Source organism: Chlorocebus sabaeus, chromosome 9 (genome assembly GCF_047675955.1).
Source record: "Chlorocebus sabaeus isolate Y175 chromosome 9, mChlSab1.0.hap1, whole genome shotgun sequence".
Lineage (NCBI taxonomy): Eukaryota > Metazoa > Chordata > Mammalia > Primates > Cercopithecidae > Chlorocebus > Chlorocebus sabaeus.
This window is the reverse complement of record NC_132912.1, coordinates 89,844,597-89,859,735: the sequence shown is the minus strand read 5'-3', so window position 1 is coordinate 89,859,735 and position 15,139 is coordinate 89,844,597. Positions and strand designations below refer to the sequence as shown.

Genomic DNA, 15,139 nt, shown 5'->3' with positions numbered 1-15,139 from the left:
CAGGAATTAATTGTTAGTCATCTGTGGTCCCTAAACACTTTATGCCTGTTTCTTTGCAACGTTTGTCACACTGTGTTAAAGCCATTTGTTCACATCTATGTCTTTGGTGAGATTCTGAAAGTAAACCACAGTTTATTCAGTGCTTGGCATACAGGTAACCCTTACTAAATGTCGGATTAGATAGATTTGAATAATTACTCTCTGTGTGCCTATCTTGAAGGACAAAGTCCATGTACATACAGTTCTTTAGGTATGCCATCTGGTAACTGACCAGTCTAATGATGATGCCAAAGATGAAATAGTCATGAAAATGGAGTTCTGTATTTTTAATTTAAGAAAATGATCAGACTTCTTGAGTACATTTTTTTGCATTGTATTTTAAGCCCATGAACAATGAAAGAGTCTAGATGTAGAATGTCTATCATTTAAAAATATTTTTTCCTGCTGGAGAAAACTTAAGCTTCCAGTCATAGTTCTTGGCCTCAGTTCTCTGGTTCTCCTGATTAACTTAGAGCTTCTTGCTCCTTTACAGCTGGTTTGCCATCCACCCGGTCAGCATGAACAACAGTAACCATCTTGTAAACAGTGACAATGTGGGCTATGCATCTTACCTGCTTGAGCAAGAGAAGAACAAAGGATATCTACCTGGGCAGGTGAGAATTTATATCATTGAAAGTTTCATCTTGATTCACTGAGTATCATCATTCATGCTGCGTTCAGAATAGGTGATTCAAATCTCCAGAATGAAGTGTCATCATCCATCTCACATATTGATATGCTTGGATAGAGAGCATTTACCATCCTCCCTAACGTGGAAAGAAAAATAAAAAATGAGTACTAATCCATTTGCTTTTTGTGTCACATAGTCCTCGTATTAAGTGCTTCATAAAGTTATTAGTTGAATAAGGAAGGGCAAAGTTCAAGATTTTTGTAGTAACAGTAGTTTTTGATTAAACTGAAAATATGACAAACTGTTGATATTTACTTACTTTCATTTTTAGAGCTATACAGGGATTAAGCACCATTTTATTTTTATTTTTATTTTTTTGAGACAGAGTTTCACTCTGTCACCCAGGTTGGAGTGCAGTGGCACGATCTCAGCTCACTGCAACCTCTGCCTTCCGGGTTCAAGCAACTCTTGTGCCTCAGTCTCCTGAGTAGCTGAAATTACAGGTGCAAACCCCTACGCCTAGCTAATTTTTGTATTTTTAGTAGAGACAGGGTTTCTCCATGTTGGTCAGGCTGGTCTTGAACTCCTACCCTCAAATGATCTGCCCGCCTCGACCTCCCAAAGTGTTATATTACAGGCAGGAGCCACTGCGCCAGGCCCAAATTCGGAAGACTATATAATGGGATAAGAGTCCCAGGCCCTTACCTACAATTAATATTCCCTTTTAAAGATATTAGCTTCCATTAACATTCAGCCTGATCATTTAGCTCTGTCTTTGTTTTGTGTTAGCAGAATAACTGAGACTGGATAATTTATAAAGAAAAGAGGTTTTTTTGGCTCATGATTCTGCTGGTTGAAAAGTTCAAGACTGAACAACTGCATCTGGTGAGGGCCTCATGCTATTATCAATAAAATAAAAATTTTCTCAGAATATTGTACATAAATAATGATAGAAAACAGAAGAGGAGGCTGAACGCAGTGGGTTACACCTGTAATCCCAGTACTTTGGGAGACCGAGGCAGGTGATTCATGAGGTCAGGAGTTTAAGACCAGCCTGGCCAACATGGTGAAACACCATCACTGCTAAAAATACAAAACATTAGCCGGGAATAGTGGTGTGTGCCTATAGTCCCAGTTACTTCGGAGGCTGAGACAGGAGAATTGCTTGAACCTGGGAGGCAGAGGTTGCAGCGAGCCAAGATCGTGCCATTGCACTCCAGCCTGGGGGACAGTGTGAGACTCTGTCTCAAAAAAAAAAAAGAAAAAAAGAAAAAAAGAGGAACTAGGATTTGCAAAGAGATCACAAGTGAAAGAGGAAGCAAGAGAGGAAACACTGAGGAAGCCAGGCTGTTTTTTAGCAACCTGCTCCTGCAGGAACTACTGCAATCCATTCCCTAGAGAGTGAGAAGCCACTCACCCTGTGGGAGGGCATTATTCTATTCATGAGGGATCAGTCTCTTCCTACTAGGCTACAGCTCTCAACAATGCCACATTGGAGATCAAATTTCAGCATGAGTTTTGGCAGGAATAAACCACATCCAAACCAAAGCAAGCTCCTTTGTTGGCAAAACTCACTCTATTTTCTCACTTTAGCCTGCATTTTAGAGAAAAGAAGAGATTTTTCTATTTATGATCACTGCCTGAGTGCTAGGCACTATGAGGCACTATGAAATAAATTATCTTTTTAGTATCAAAAAATATTTATATCTCTAATACTTAGTTATCTCTTTCCCGAAGAAAATTCGAGGCATTTAAGGTAGAATAATAGAGTGGTTGGGTTGAGGCAGAGACCTTGCATGGCTCTAATTAGGTTGAAGAGAGAGAGAAAAGATACACCGAGGGCAAGTCCAGATGGTGTGTTTAGTTTCATTGTGCAACAGGAAAGTCTGTATTTGCTTTTTCCTGTTTAAGCCAATAGCATATTTATTTTTAAAAGGCAAATGGATCTCTGAGCTCCAGATAAAACACAATAGACTAGATTGACTGGTCAGCATTTTATAATTTGTTATTGCACACAGTGTTTCTGGTTAAAATATTTCTGTTTGAGGCATAATTTGAAACTCTCCCACTTGAAACAGCTTTGTTGATAATTTGAATATTTTCAGTAATAATATGTACACCGATGGTAATGTGAGCCTTTACAGGAATAAAAAGTTTTCTCAGAATATTTTTTTCTGGATTTTTTTTTTTTTAAATTATACTTTAAATTCTGGGATACATGTACAGAACATGCAGGTTACACAGGTATACCCGTGCTATGGTGGTTTGCTGCACCTATCAACCCAACATCTACATTAGGTATTTCTCCTAATGCTATCCCTCCCCTAGCCTCCCACCCCCCGACAGGCCCTGGTGTGTGATGTTCCCCTCCCTGTGACCATGTGCTCTCATTGTTCAACTCCCACTTATGAGTGAGAACATGTGGTGTTTGGTTTTCTGTTCTTGTGTTAGTTTGCTGAGAATGATGGTTTCCAGCTTCATCCATGTCCTTGCAAAGGACGTGAACTCATCCCTTTTTATGGCTGCATAGTATTCCATGGTGTACATGTGCCACATTTTCTTTATCCAGTCAATCATTGATGGGCATTTGGGTTGGTTCCTGGTCTTTGCTATTGTGAATAATGCTGCAATAAACGTATGTGTGCATGTGTATTTATAGTAGAATGATTTATAATCCTTTGGGTATATACCCAGTAATGGGATTGCTGGGTCAAATGGTGTTTCTGATTCTAGATCCTTGAGGAATCACCACACTGTTTTCCACAATGGTTGAACTAACTTCAAACTATACTACAAGGGTACAGTAACCAAAACAGCATGGTACTGGTACCAAAACAGATATATAGAACATTGGAATGAAACAGAGGCCTCAGAAATAACACCACACATCTACAGCCATCTGATCTTCAACAAATCTAACAAAAACAAGCAATAGGGAAAGGATCCCCTATTTAATAAATGACGTTGGGAAAACTGGCTAGCCATATGCAGAACACTGAAACTGGACCCCTTCCTTACACCTTATACAAAAATTAACTCAAGATGGATTAAAGACTTAAACGTAAGACCTAGAACTATAAAAACCCTAGAAGAAAACCTAGGCAAATACCATTTAGGACATAGGGATGGGTAAAGACTTCATGACTAAAACACCAAAAGCAATGGCAACAAAAGCCAAAATTGACAAATGGGATCTAATTAAACTAAAGAGCTTCTGCACAGCAAAAGAAACTATCATCAGAGTGAACTGGCAACCTACAGAATATTTTATATCCTCTTTTTATTGTCTGCAAATGATTTTGAATAGTTTACCAGAGTGGATTTAATGTTTGCATTTCTAATGGCAGTCATTATAGGAAATAGGAAAGAATAAAAGGCAACTTGGTATTTCTTTTGTCAGGGGCCATTTGTAGCAGCCTTTGCTTCATCAAACCTAGGAGATGTGTCCCCCAACATTCTCGGCCCACGTTGCATCAACACGGGAGAGTCCTGTGATAACGCCAACAGCACTTGTCCCATTGGTGGGGTAGGTAATTGTGGCACATGAAATCTTTGTTTTTGCATCTCAAATACATTTTATATTTGAATATTTACAAATACCTTGTCTTCTAGCATACACTGGCCTAGTTCTCCCTAGCACCTGCTCTTCTCAAAAACACCTGTCCAAACCCACTAAATTTTAATTGAGTGAAGTTATATTTTTCCATTTGAGTGACTGTTAAGTTTTTTGAATGATGAGACAATTCAGTAACTGTCAGAGATTAACTTTACCCTTCCCCAAACTTGGACATTCTGAAACATTTTGCTTTGGCATTTCGAAAGTCACAAGTTTGTACTAAAAACTGCCTGCCTGAGACATTTCTCGTGGATTATACAGTTTATAGGATTTTTAATATAAGACCAAAATTCCTTTTCCTTTTCAAAAAATTACAAGCAAAAAAGAATTGCTGTAAAAAATTCAAATAATGTGGAAGTGCAGAGAATAGTAAAAAGTGAAAGTCCCTCTTTGCCTCCCTTTCCTCTATACTTTGCTCTTCCCAGAAGTTACTATTCTCATACCTCCTCCTATGTATTTATCTATGCATTTATAAACAACATTTTATGACTTATTCATGGATTTTGAATTTTGTATCCAGAACTTCAGTTTTCCACTTAATTTGTCTTAGAAACCTTTCAATGAGTATATCCAGATCTGTGTGATATGTTTTAAAGACAACAAGTAAGGCTATACCATCATTTATTTAACTCCCACAATGTTCATTTGGCTTTGTTTTCAACTTTGACATGAGTAGTAGATGCTATTTTTTGGGTTCTTATTCTTTGTGTTTGTAGAACATTTCTCCTGTGATAATGCTTTTTTTGTATGCTATTTCTGGGATATTTATTCCATCCCAGTCAACTCTACCCAGTTGGGTTAATACCAGTATTAATAAAGATATTTTTTTCTTATCGACTTTTTAAAGCTCCTAATATACTAAAGTCTTAGTTTTGTCAAAATAGTACAAACTTTTCCTAAAGTTTATCAGTTGTCTTTCTGTCTTATTTATGTCTTTTGCCTCCTATGGAAATTTAAGATGTTTAAGCTGTCCAGTTTAACTAAGCTTGTTCTAGATAACTTTCAGGAGGGTCTGCCCATACCCTCATACTACAAAATATGTTTATCCATATTTTCTTTTAGTAATTTTTTGATTCCACTTATAATATTTAAGTGCTTGATCAATCTCAATTTTTTCTGACATAAGAAGTAAGAAATAGGGCCAGATTTGTTTATTGATTTTTTTCCCCAGAAGTCCAGCTAGTTGTTCCAATATAATTTTAACTGAGTTTTAGTTTAACGTGATCATGAGTAAGAATCAGAGGCAAGAACAAGCAAGTAGAAAGATGTACAGTCAATAGAAAGACCTGGCTTCATGTCTTAGCTCAGTTATGAGATACCTGGATAATCACCAACACATCTTTTAACCTGAGCCTCAATTTCCTTATTTTTAAAAGAAAGGCTTCAGAATAGATAATTTCTAAAGACATTCACTGTTCTAATTCCAGGTATGATTTTGTTTTTATAGTCTTACTTTGAAAGACTACCCAAAAAGAACTGCTAGAATGTGGTTTAAAAAATCTATTTGCTTAGATTCAGTTATAATTCTTCATTCCTTAACGTAATTATTTACTTGTCCAAGAATGCATCCTATCTTATTTTGTTCCAGTCTAACATGTGCATTGCTAAGGGACCTGGACAGGATATGTTCGACAGCACACAAATTATAGGACGGACCATGTATCAGAGAGCAAAGGTAAGCCATGGGCCTCGCTCCTTTCATCTTCATTTAAAATTGTCCTTTAAAATCCATTGACATGGTTCATTAGGAAGTTGAATATTGTAAAGAAAACAGCAAATGCTCAGGTTGTGCTGGGGAGTCTGGAAGAGGTCAGCTTGGGAGGCGGCCTTTGCAATCCACACAGGAACCTCTGTCCGCCTGCTCAGGTCTGACTTCTTATAGGAAGTACATTTAAAACCAAGTACTCAGGAAAACATTGTGTTTTAGAATGTCTAGAAAACCAGAGTGCTTGCTTCAGACACTAGGAAGATAGACTATAAGGTTTTCAATTTCTTGTGGCATTAGATATGACCAGATGGATTCAAATTCTCGGAAGTCTCTAAGGCCTTTGCTTGCCTAAAGTCATCTAGCTATCTCTCAACTTTTCCTCTGGTGACAAGAGAAAACTGAACCATAGAACTCCAGTTCTTGAAACTTGGATTTAAATTAGTTCCCGGTGTTCCTCAATATGCAAAGATCATCCATCTATTCTTTTCTTTTTGCACAACTTTTTGATGAAGAGAGAATCTGGTCTCCATTGAGATTACTATGAATTACTCTGACTTCCTCCCCCTCCTAAATTTTATTTCCCATTTTGTCCCCATATTTTGTTTCAGCTCCTATGGAGACAGATTTCTAGGCAAAAAGACAAAAAAAAGAATCTCAAACTGAGATGCCCTTGATATGATTAAATCTCTTTCTTTTCATAGCTTATTCATACCTTTGCTCTGTGTGTGTGTGTGTGTTTAAATAGTTTATTCCAAGGGTTCTAAAATCTTTTAAGAGCAACTAAAGAAGGACAAAAGCACCTTTAAAGAACAATCTGACACAAAATTGGTAGCAACAGCCAGCCTAATTGCTGCAGTTTCTTTTTAATTACTGTGGTATTATCAGTGGATTATTCTAAATTCACAGATTCTATTTAGGGTGTGCACCCGTGACACACTTTAGTGTCAGAAATTTTGCTCCCATTCTGAGCCTGAGAGTCATAGAGATTTGACCCACATTCTGCATTCTCTTCTCAGTAAGGCACAACTTAATTAGGAGCGGCAGGCTGCAGCTGGTCTTGCTGATGACTTATGAGAGCTCTCATGTGGCTGTTGAAACTGGGGTGGGGACAGAGTGGAAATGAGCTAAGTGTCAGGCAAGAGAACATTTGGTGAAACAGGATTTGTCTATGTTATATAATATGAATTAATACAAAGAGTTTTTTAAACATGTTTTGACTCATGTTTCCCATAAGATTGAAAAAGCATCAATTGACCATATTAAAACACAAAAGCAAAAGCACCAAAGAGTGGATTGTGGGTGGGTGAGCTGCTGCAGACAAAGTAGGGCTTGAAATCCTCCAAGCCTCCCTTGGCCCCAACCTGCTTCAGGACTCAAGTATTCTGAAAGGAAGACCCTATAAGAACACCCAAAAATACACTCTCACTGTAGCAAAGAAAGTAATTTGGTCCAGTTATTCCTAATCTTAAATTTTCTTGGTGATCTTTCAAGTGAGATTGGGGCCTTTTGTGCCACAGCCTGTATCACTATAATTTCATTTTCGTGGGGAGTTGACACAGGTTAACAGCCTTGGAGACTTCAAGCTTCTGGGAAACTCCTGGGTTTGGTAGAGAGACCCATGTGGTTGGTGGCCAATTCTAAGCAACCAGCAAAACAAAAACTTTGCTGAGAGATGCATTTCCAAAGTGCATCAAATTGGTATTTCCTGAGTACAGTTGGAGATACTCACTTTTAGCCTTTTTGCTTGGAATAGTAAGCCTGTGTGTTTTCTAGGAACTGTATGCCTCTGCCTCCCAGGAGGTAACGGGACCACTGGCTTCAGCACACCAGTGGGTGGATATGACAAATGTGACCATCTGGCTCAATTCCACACATACAGTAAGTGCTGCTGAGGAACACTGGTTGTGCCCCAAGGGTGAAGTTTTGGTTTGGTCTCATTCTTTACTTTTGGCTTAACTTTTGTTTCTTTATCTGTTCCTTTTTTGTTTTTGTTTTGTTTTTAAAACTTTTCCTTTAGGCAAAAACATGTAAACCAGCACTGGGCTACAGTTTTGCGGCTGGCACTATTGATGGAGTTGGAGGCCTTAATTTTACACAGGGTAAGGTGAAGTCCAGTGAAATCTATGGTTTCAGCTTCTGAAGATTCTGGGTTCCGTTCTCTGATCAGGTTTCACTGTAGCCAATACATTTATTAATTGTTAAACTCAGGGTCTGCTGGTTTTCCAGGCTTACACATGACCATGTACCCCCCCAGACCTAAGCAACCATTAATATTTCTGTCTCTATATTTTCCTATTCTGGACATTTAAAACAAATGGAATCATATAATATGTGGCATTTTTTTGTTGGCTTCTTTCACTTAGCATCACATTTCAAAGGTTCATTGATATTGCAGCATGCATCAGTCCTTTTTTTTTTTTTTTTTTGAGACAGAATTTTGCTCTTGTCTCCCAGGCTGGAGTACAGTGGCACCATCTCAGCTCACTGCAACCTCCACCTCTCAGGTTCAAGCAATTCTCCTGCCTCAGCCTCCCAAGTAGCTCAGACTACAGGCACCTGCCACCACGCTTGGCTAATTTTTGTATTTTAAGTAGAGATGGGGTTTCACCATTTGGCTAGCCTGGTCTGGAACTCCTGACCTCAAGTGATCCATCCACCTCAGCCTCCCAGACTGCTGGGATTACAGGTGTGAGCCACTGCTCCCAGCCTCATTCTTTTTTATGGTTGAATAATATTCCATTGTATCAACATACCAGATTTGTTTCAACCTTCCTCAGTTGATGAACATTTGAGTTATCCCATGTTTTGGTTATTATGAATCTATAAGTATTCTATAAATATTCATGTGATTTTTATTAGGTGTTTGTTTTCATCTTTCCTCTTGGGTGTATATCTAGGAGTGAAATTGCTAGATTATATAACTCTATATTTAATCATCTGAGAAACTGCCAGATTATTTCTGAAATGGCTGCACCATTTTACATTTCCACAGGCAGCGTCTAGGTTTCTGACTTTTTAATGTCTTTGCCAATACTTGTTATTATCTGACTTACTGAATCTAGCCACCCTAGTGGGTGTGGAGGGATATCTCATTGTGGTTTTGATTTGCATCTGCCTAATGATTAATGATGTCAAACACATTTTCATGTGCATATTAACCACATATATATCTCCCTTGGAGAAATGTCATTTATGTAGTTTTCTCATTTTAAAATTTGGATTATTTTTCATTTTATTATTGAGTTATAAGTTTTCTTTGTGTATTCTGTATTCATTCCCTTATCAGATGTGTGATATAAAAATATTTTCGGGCCAGGTGCGGTGTCTCACGCCTGTAATCCCAGCACTTTGGGAGGCCGGGGCAGACAGATCACAAGGTCAGGAGATTGAGACTATCCTGGTCAACATGGTGAAACCCTGTCTCTACTAAAAATACAAAATTAGCCAGACGTGGTGGCACACGTCTGTAGTCCCAGCTACTCGGGAGGCTGAGGCAGGAGAATCGCTTGAATCCAGGAGGTGGAGGTTGCAGTGAACCAAGATCACACCACTGCACTCCAGCCTGGCGACAGAGTGAGACTCTGTCTCAAAATAAATTTTTTTTTTCTTCCATTCTGTAGGTTTTTTCACTTTATTGATTGTATCCTTTGAAGCATAAACATTCTTTAATTTTTATGAAGTCTAAATTTTCTTTTGTTACTCATGGTTTGGTGTCATATATAGGAATCTTTATCCAAATTCAATGTCATGAAGATTTACCCCTATTTTCTTATAAGATTTTTATGGTTTTAACTCTATATTTAAGTATTGGATCCATTTTTAGTTAAACTTTGTGTATCATGGAGGTAATGGCCTGCCTTTATTCTTTTGCATATGGCTATTCAGTTATCCCAGCACCACTTATTGGAAAGATTATTATTTACCCATTCTATAATCTTGGCACACTTGTTAAAAATTAGTTGACCCGTGGTTTTATGTCTGGATTATCAATTCTATTCCATTGATCTGTATGCCTAGCCTTGTGCCAGTAAAACCGTCTCTTGGTTACTGTTTCGCTTGAGATCAGAAAGTATGTCTTTCTACCTTGTTCTCGTCTTCCAAGATTGTTTTGACTTCTGAGTTTCTTGCAGTTCCACAGGAGTTTTAGAATCAGCTTACAAAGAAGTCAGCTGGGATTGTGATGGGAATGTCATTGAATTTACAGAATAATTTGGGGAAGTATGGCCATCTTAACAATATTATGTAATCTGATCCATATACATCGATGTTTTAGCATTCATTTAGATCGTCTTTAACTCTTTTCAACAATGTTTTGTAGTTTTAAGAGTATACATTTTGTACTTTTTGTTAAGTTTATTTCTTAGTATCTCACTCTTTTCTATGCTATTGTAAATGGAAATTTTTTCTTAATTTCATTTTTGGATTGTTCATAGAAAATGTATAGAAATACAACTGATAGCTGTATTGACCTTATATCCTATAACCTTGCTGAACTCATTTATTAATTCTAATATTTTAATGGATGATTTAGGATTTTCTCTATAAAAGATCATGTGATCTTAAAATAGATATATTAATAGTTTTAATTTCTCTTTTCCAATCTGAATGCCTTTTATTTCTTTTTCTTGCCTAATTGCCTGGCTAGAACCTTCAGAACAATGTTGAATAAAAGTGGAAAGAGTATACATTCTGTGTTGTTCCTGATAGTATGGAAAAAGCATTCAGTCATTCATCATTTAGTATAATGTTAGCTCTGGGTTTTTAATCCTTTATCAGGTTGAGGAAATTTACTTCTATTCCTAGTTTGTTGAGTGTTATTATCATAAAATGGTATTAGATTTTTGGCAAATGTTTCTCTCTGTATGTAATTTAAAAATTATATATTGGGGTGGAGCAAGATGGCCGAATAGGAGCAGCTCCAGTCTCCAGCTCCCAGCGCGAGCGACACAGAAGACAGGTGATTTCTGCATTATCAACTGAGGTACTGGATTCATCTCACTGGGGAGTGCTGGACAATCGGTGCTGGTCAGCTGTTGCAGCCCCACCAGCAAGAGCTGAAGCAGGGCAAGGCATCGCCTCACCTGGGAAGCGCAAGGGGGAAGGGAATCCCTTTTCCTAGCCAGGGGAACAGAGACACACAACACCTGGAAAATTAGGTAACTCCCACCCCAATACTGCGCTTTAAGCAAAGGGGCACACCAGGAGATTATATCCCACACCTGGCCGGGAGGGTCCCACACCCACGGAGCCTTCCTCATTGCTAGCACAGCAGTCTGTGATCTAACCACAAGGCAGCAGCAAGGCTGGGGGAGGGACGCCCGCCATTGCTGAGGCTTAAGTAGGTAAACAAAGCCCTGGGAAGATGTAACTGGGTGGAGCTCACAGCAGCTCAAGAAGGCCTGCCAGTCTCTGTAGACTCCACCTCTGGGGACAGGGCACAGCTAAACAACAACAACAACAACAACAAAAGCAGCAGAAACCTCTGCAGACGCAAGCAACTCTGTCTGACAGCTTTGAAGAGAGCGGTGGATCTCCCAACACGGAGGTTGAGATCTGAGAACAGACAGACTGCCTGCTCAAGTGGGTCCCTGACCCCTGAGTAGCCTAACTGGGAGACATCTTCCACTAGGGGCAGACCAACACCCCACACCTCACACGGTGGAGTACACCCCTGAGAGGAAGCTTCCAAAGCAAGAATCACTGGTATACTCGCTGTTCAGCAGTATTCTATCTTCTGCAGCCTCTGCTGCTGACACCCAGGCAAACAGGGTCTGGAGTGGACTTCAAGCAATCTCCAACAGACCTACAGCTGAGAGTCCTGACTGTTAGAAGGAAACCTAACAAACAGGAAGGACACCCACACCAAAACCCCATCAGTATGTCACCATCATCAAAGACCAGAGGCAGATAAAACCACAAAGATGGGGAAAAAGCAGGGCAGAAAAGCTGGGAATTCAAAAAATAAGAGCGCATCTCCCCCTCCAAAGGAAAGCAGCTCATCGCCAGCAACGGATCAAAGCTGGACGGAGAATGACTTTGACGAGATGAGAGAAGAAGTCTTCAGTCCATCAAACTTCTCAGAGCTAAAGGAGGAATTACGTACCCAGTGCAAAGAAACTAAAAAGCTTGAAAAAAGAGTGGAAGAATTGATAACCAGAATAATTAATGCAGAGGTGGCCATAAACAAACGGACAGAGATGAAAACCATGACACGAGAAATAAGTGACAAATGCACAAGCTTCAGTAACCGACTCGATCAACTGGAAGAAAGAGTATCAGCAATTGAGGATCAAATGAATGAAATGAAGCAAGAAGAGAAATCTAAAGAAAAAAGAAGAAAAAGAAATGAACAAAGCCTGCAAGAAGTATGGGATTATGTAAAAAGACCAAATCTACGTCTGATTGGGGTGCCTGAAAGTGAGGGGGAAAATGGAACCAAGTTGGAAAACACTCTTTAGGATATCATCCAGGAGAACTTCCCCAACCTAGTAGGGCAGGCCAACGTTCAAATTCAGGAAATACAGAGAATGCCATAAAGATACTCCTCGAGAAGAGCAACTCCAAGACACATAATTGCCAGATTCACCAAAGTTGAAATGAAGGAAAAAATCATAAGAGCAGCCAGAGAGAAAGGTCGGGTTACCCACAAAGGGAAGCCCATCAGACAAACAGCAAATCTCTCAGCAGAAACTCTTCAAGCCAGAAGAGAGTGGGGGCCAATATTCAACATTCTTAAAGAAAAGAATTTTAAACCCAGAATTTCATATCCAGCCAAACTAAGTTTCATAAGTGAAGGAGAAATAAAATCCTTTACAGATAAGCAAATGCTTAGAGATTTTGTCACCACCAGGCCTGCCTTACAAGAGACCCTGAAGGAAGCACTAAACATGGAAAGGAACAACCGGTACCAGCCATTGCAAAAACATGCCAAAATGTAAAGACCATCAAGGCTAGGAAGAAACTGCATCAACTAATGAGCAAAATAACCAGTTAATATCATAATGGCAGGATCAAGTTCACACATAACAATATTAACCTTAAATGTAAATGGACTAAATGCTCCAATTAAAAGACACAGACTGGCAAACTGGATAAAGAGTCAAGACCCATCAGTCTGCTGTATTTAGGAGACCCATCTCACATGCAGAGACATACATAGGCTCAAAATAAAGGGATGGAGGAAGATCTACCAAGCAAATGGAGAACAAAAACAAGCAGGGGTTGCAATACTAGTCTCTGATAAAACAGACTTTAAACCATCAAAGATCAAAAGAGACAAAGAAGGCCATTACATAATGGAAAAGGGATCAATTCAACAGGAAGAGCTAACTATCCTAAATATATATGCACCCAATACAGGAGCACCCAGATTCATAAAGCCAGTCCTTAGAGACTTACAAAGAGACTTAGACTCCCATACAATAATAATGGGAGACTTCAACACCCCACTGTCAACACTAGACAGATCAACGAGACAGAAAGTTAACAAGGATATCCAGGAATCGAACTCATCTCTGCAGCAAGCAGACTTAATAGACATCTACAGAACTCTCCACCCCAAATCAACAGAATATACATTCCTCTCAGCACCACATCACACTTATTCCAAAATTGACCACGTAATTGGAAGTAAAGCACTCCTCAGCAAATGTACAAGAACAGAAATTATAACAAACAGTCTCTCAGACCACAGTGCAATCAAACTAGAACTCAGGACTAAGAAACTCAATCAAAACTGCTCAGCTACATGGAAACTGAATAACCTGCTCCTGAATGACTACTGGGTGCACAACGAAATGAAGGCAGAAATAAAGATGTTCTTTGAAACCAATGAGAACAAAGATACAACATACCAGAATCTCTGGGACACATTTAAAGCAGTGTGTAGAGGGAAATTATAGCACTAAATGTCCACAAGAGAAAGCCGGAAAGATCTAAAATTGACACTCTAACATCACAATTAAAAGAACTAGAGAAGCAAGAGCAAACACATTCAAAAGCTAGCAGAAGGCAAGAAATAACTAAGATCAGAGCAGAACTGAAGGAGATAGAGACACAAAAAACCCTCCAAAAAATCAATGAATCCAGGAGTTGGTTTTTTGAAAAGATCAACAAAATTGATACCGCTAGCAAGACTAATAAAGAAGAAAAGAGAGAAGAATCAAATAGACGCAATAAAAAATGATAAAGGGGATATCACCACTGACCCCACAGAAATACAAACTGCCATCAGGGAATACTATAAACACCTCTACGCAAATAAACTAGAAAATCTAGAAGAAATGGATAATTTCCTGGACACTTATACTCTTCCAAGACTAAACCAGGAAGAAGCTGAATCCCTGAATAGACCAATAGCAGGCTCTGAAATTGAGGCAATAATTAATAGCCTACCAACCAAAAAAAGTCCAGGACCAGATGGATTCACAGCTGAATTCTACCAGAGGTACAAGGAGGAGCTGGTACCATTCCTTCTGAAACTATTCCAATCAATAGAAAAAGAGGGAATCCTCCCTAACTCATTTTATGAGGCCAACATCATCCCGATACCAAAGCCTGGCAGAGACACAACAAAAAAAGAGAATTTTAGACCTGATGAACATTTAGACCTGATGAATATTCCTGATGAACATTGATGCAAATATCCTCAATAAAATACTGGCAAACCGGATCCAGCAGCACATCAAAAAGCTTATCCACCATGATCAAGTGGGCTTCATCCCTGGGATGCAAGGCTGGTTCAACATACACAAATCAATAAACGTAATCCAGCATATAAACAGAACCAAAGACAAGAACCACATGATTATCTTAATAGATGCAGAAAAGACCTTTGACAAAATTCAACAGCCCTTCATGCTAAAAACTCTCAATAAATTCGGTACTGATGGAACAAACCCACAGCCACTATCATACTGAATGGGCAAAAACTGCAAAAATTCCCTTTGAAATCTGGCACAAGACAGGGATGCCCTCTCTTACCACTCCTATTCAACATAGTGTTGGAAGTTCTGGCTAGGGCAATCAGGCAAGAGAAAGAAATCAAGGGTATTCAGTTAGGAAAAGAAGAAGTCAAATTGTCCCTCTTTGCAGATGACATGATTGTATATTTAGAAAACCCCATTGTCTCAGCCCAAAATCTCCT

General features: G+C 39.0%; 1 protein-coding gene across 2 annotated transcripts in view; it reads left to right on the top strand.

Moving 5' to 3' along the window:
* The window catches only part of ASAH2 (N-acylsphingosine amidohydrolase 2), a 70,041-nt gene that overhangs the window by 30,677 nt on the left and 24,225 nt on the right, over positions 1-15,139 (top strand). Inside the window, exons 7-11 of one of the 2 annotated variants that reach the window (XM_007963452.3) lie at positions 533-653; positions 4,071-4,196; positions 5,875-5,961; positions 7,768-7,872; positions 8,012-8,093. In XM_007963452.3, coding sequence (XP_007961643.3) covers positions 533-653; positions 4,071-4,196; positions 5,875-5,961; positions 7,768-7,872; positions 8,012-8,093 — 521 coding nt within the window. The remainder of the gene's footprint in view (positions 1-532; positions 654-4,070; positions 4,197-5,874; positions 5,962-7,767; positions 7,873-8,011; positions 8,094-15,139) is intronic. The other variant, XM_038009218.2, reaches the window with a different exon arrangement.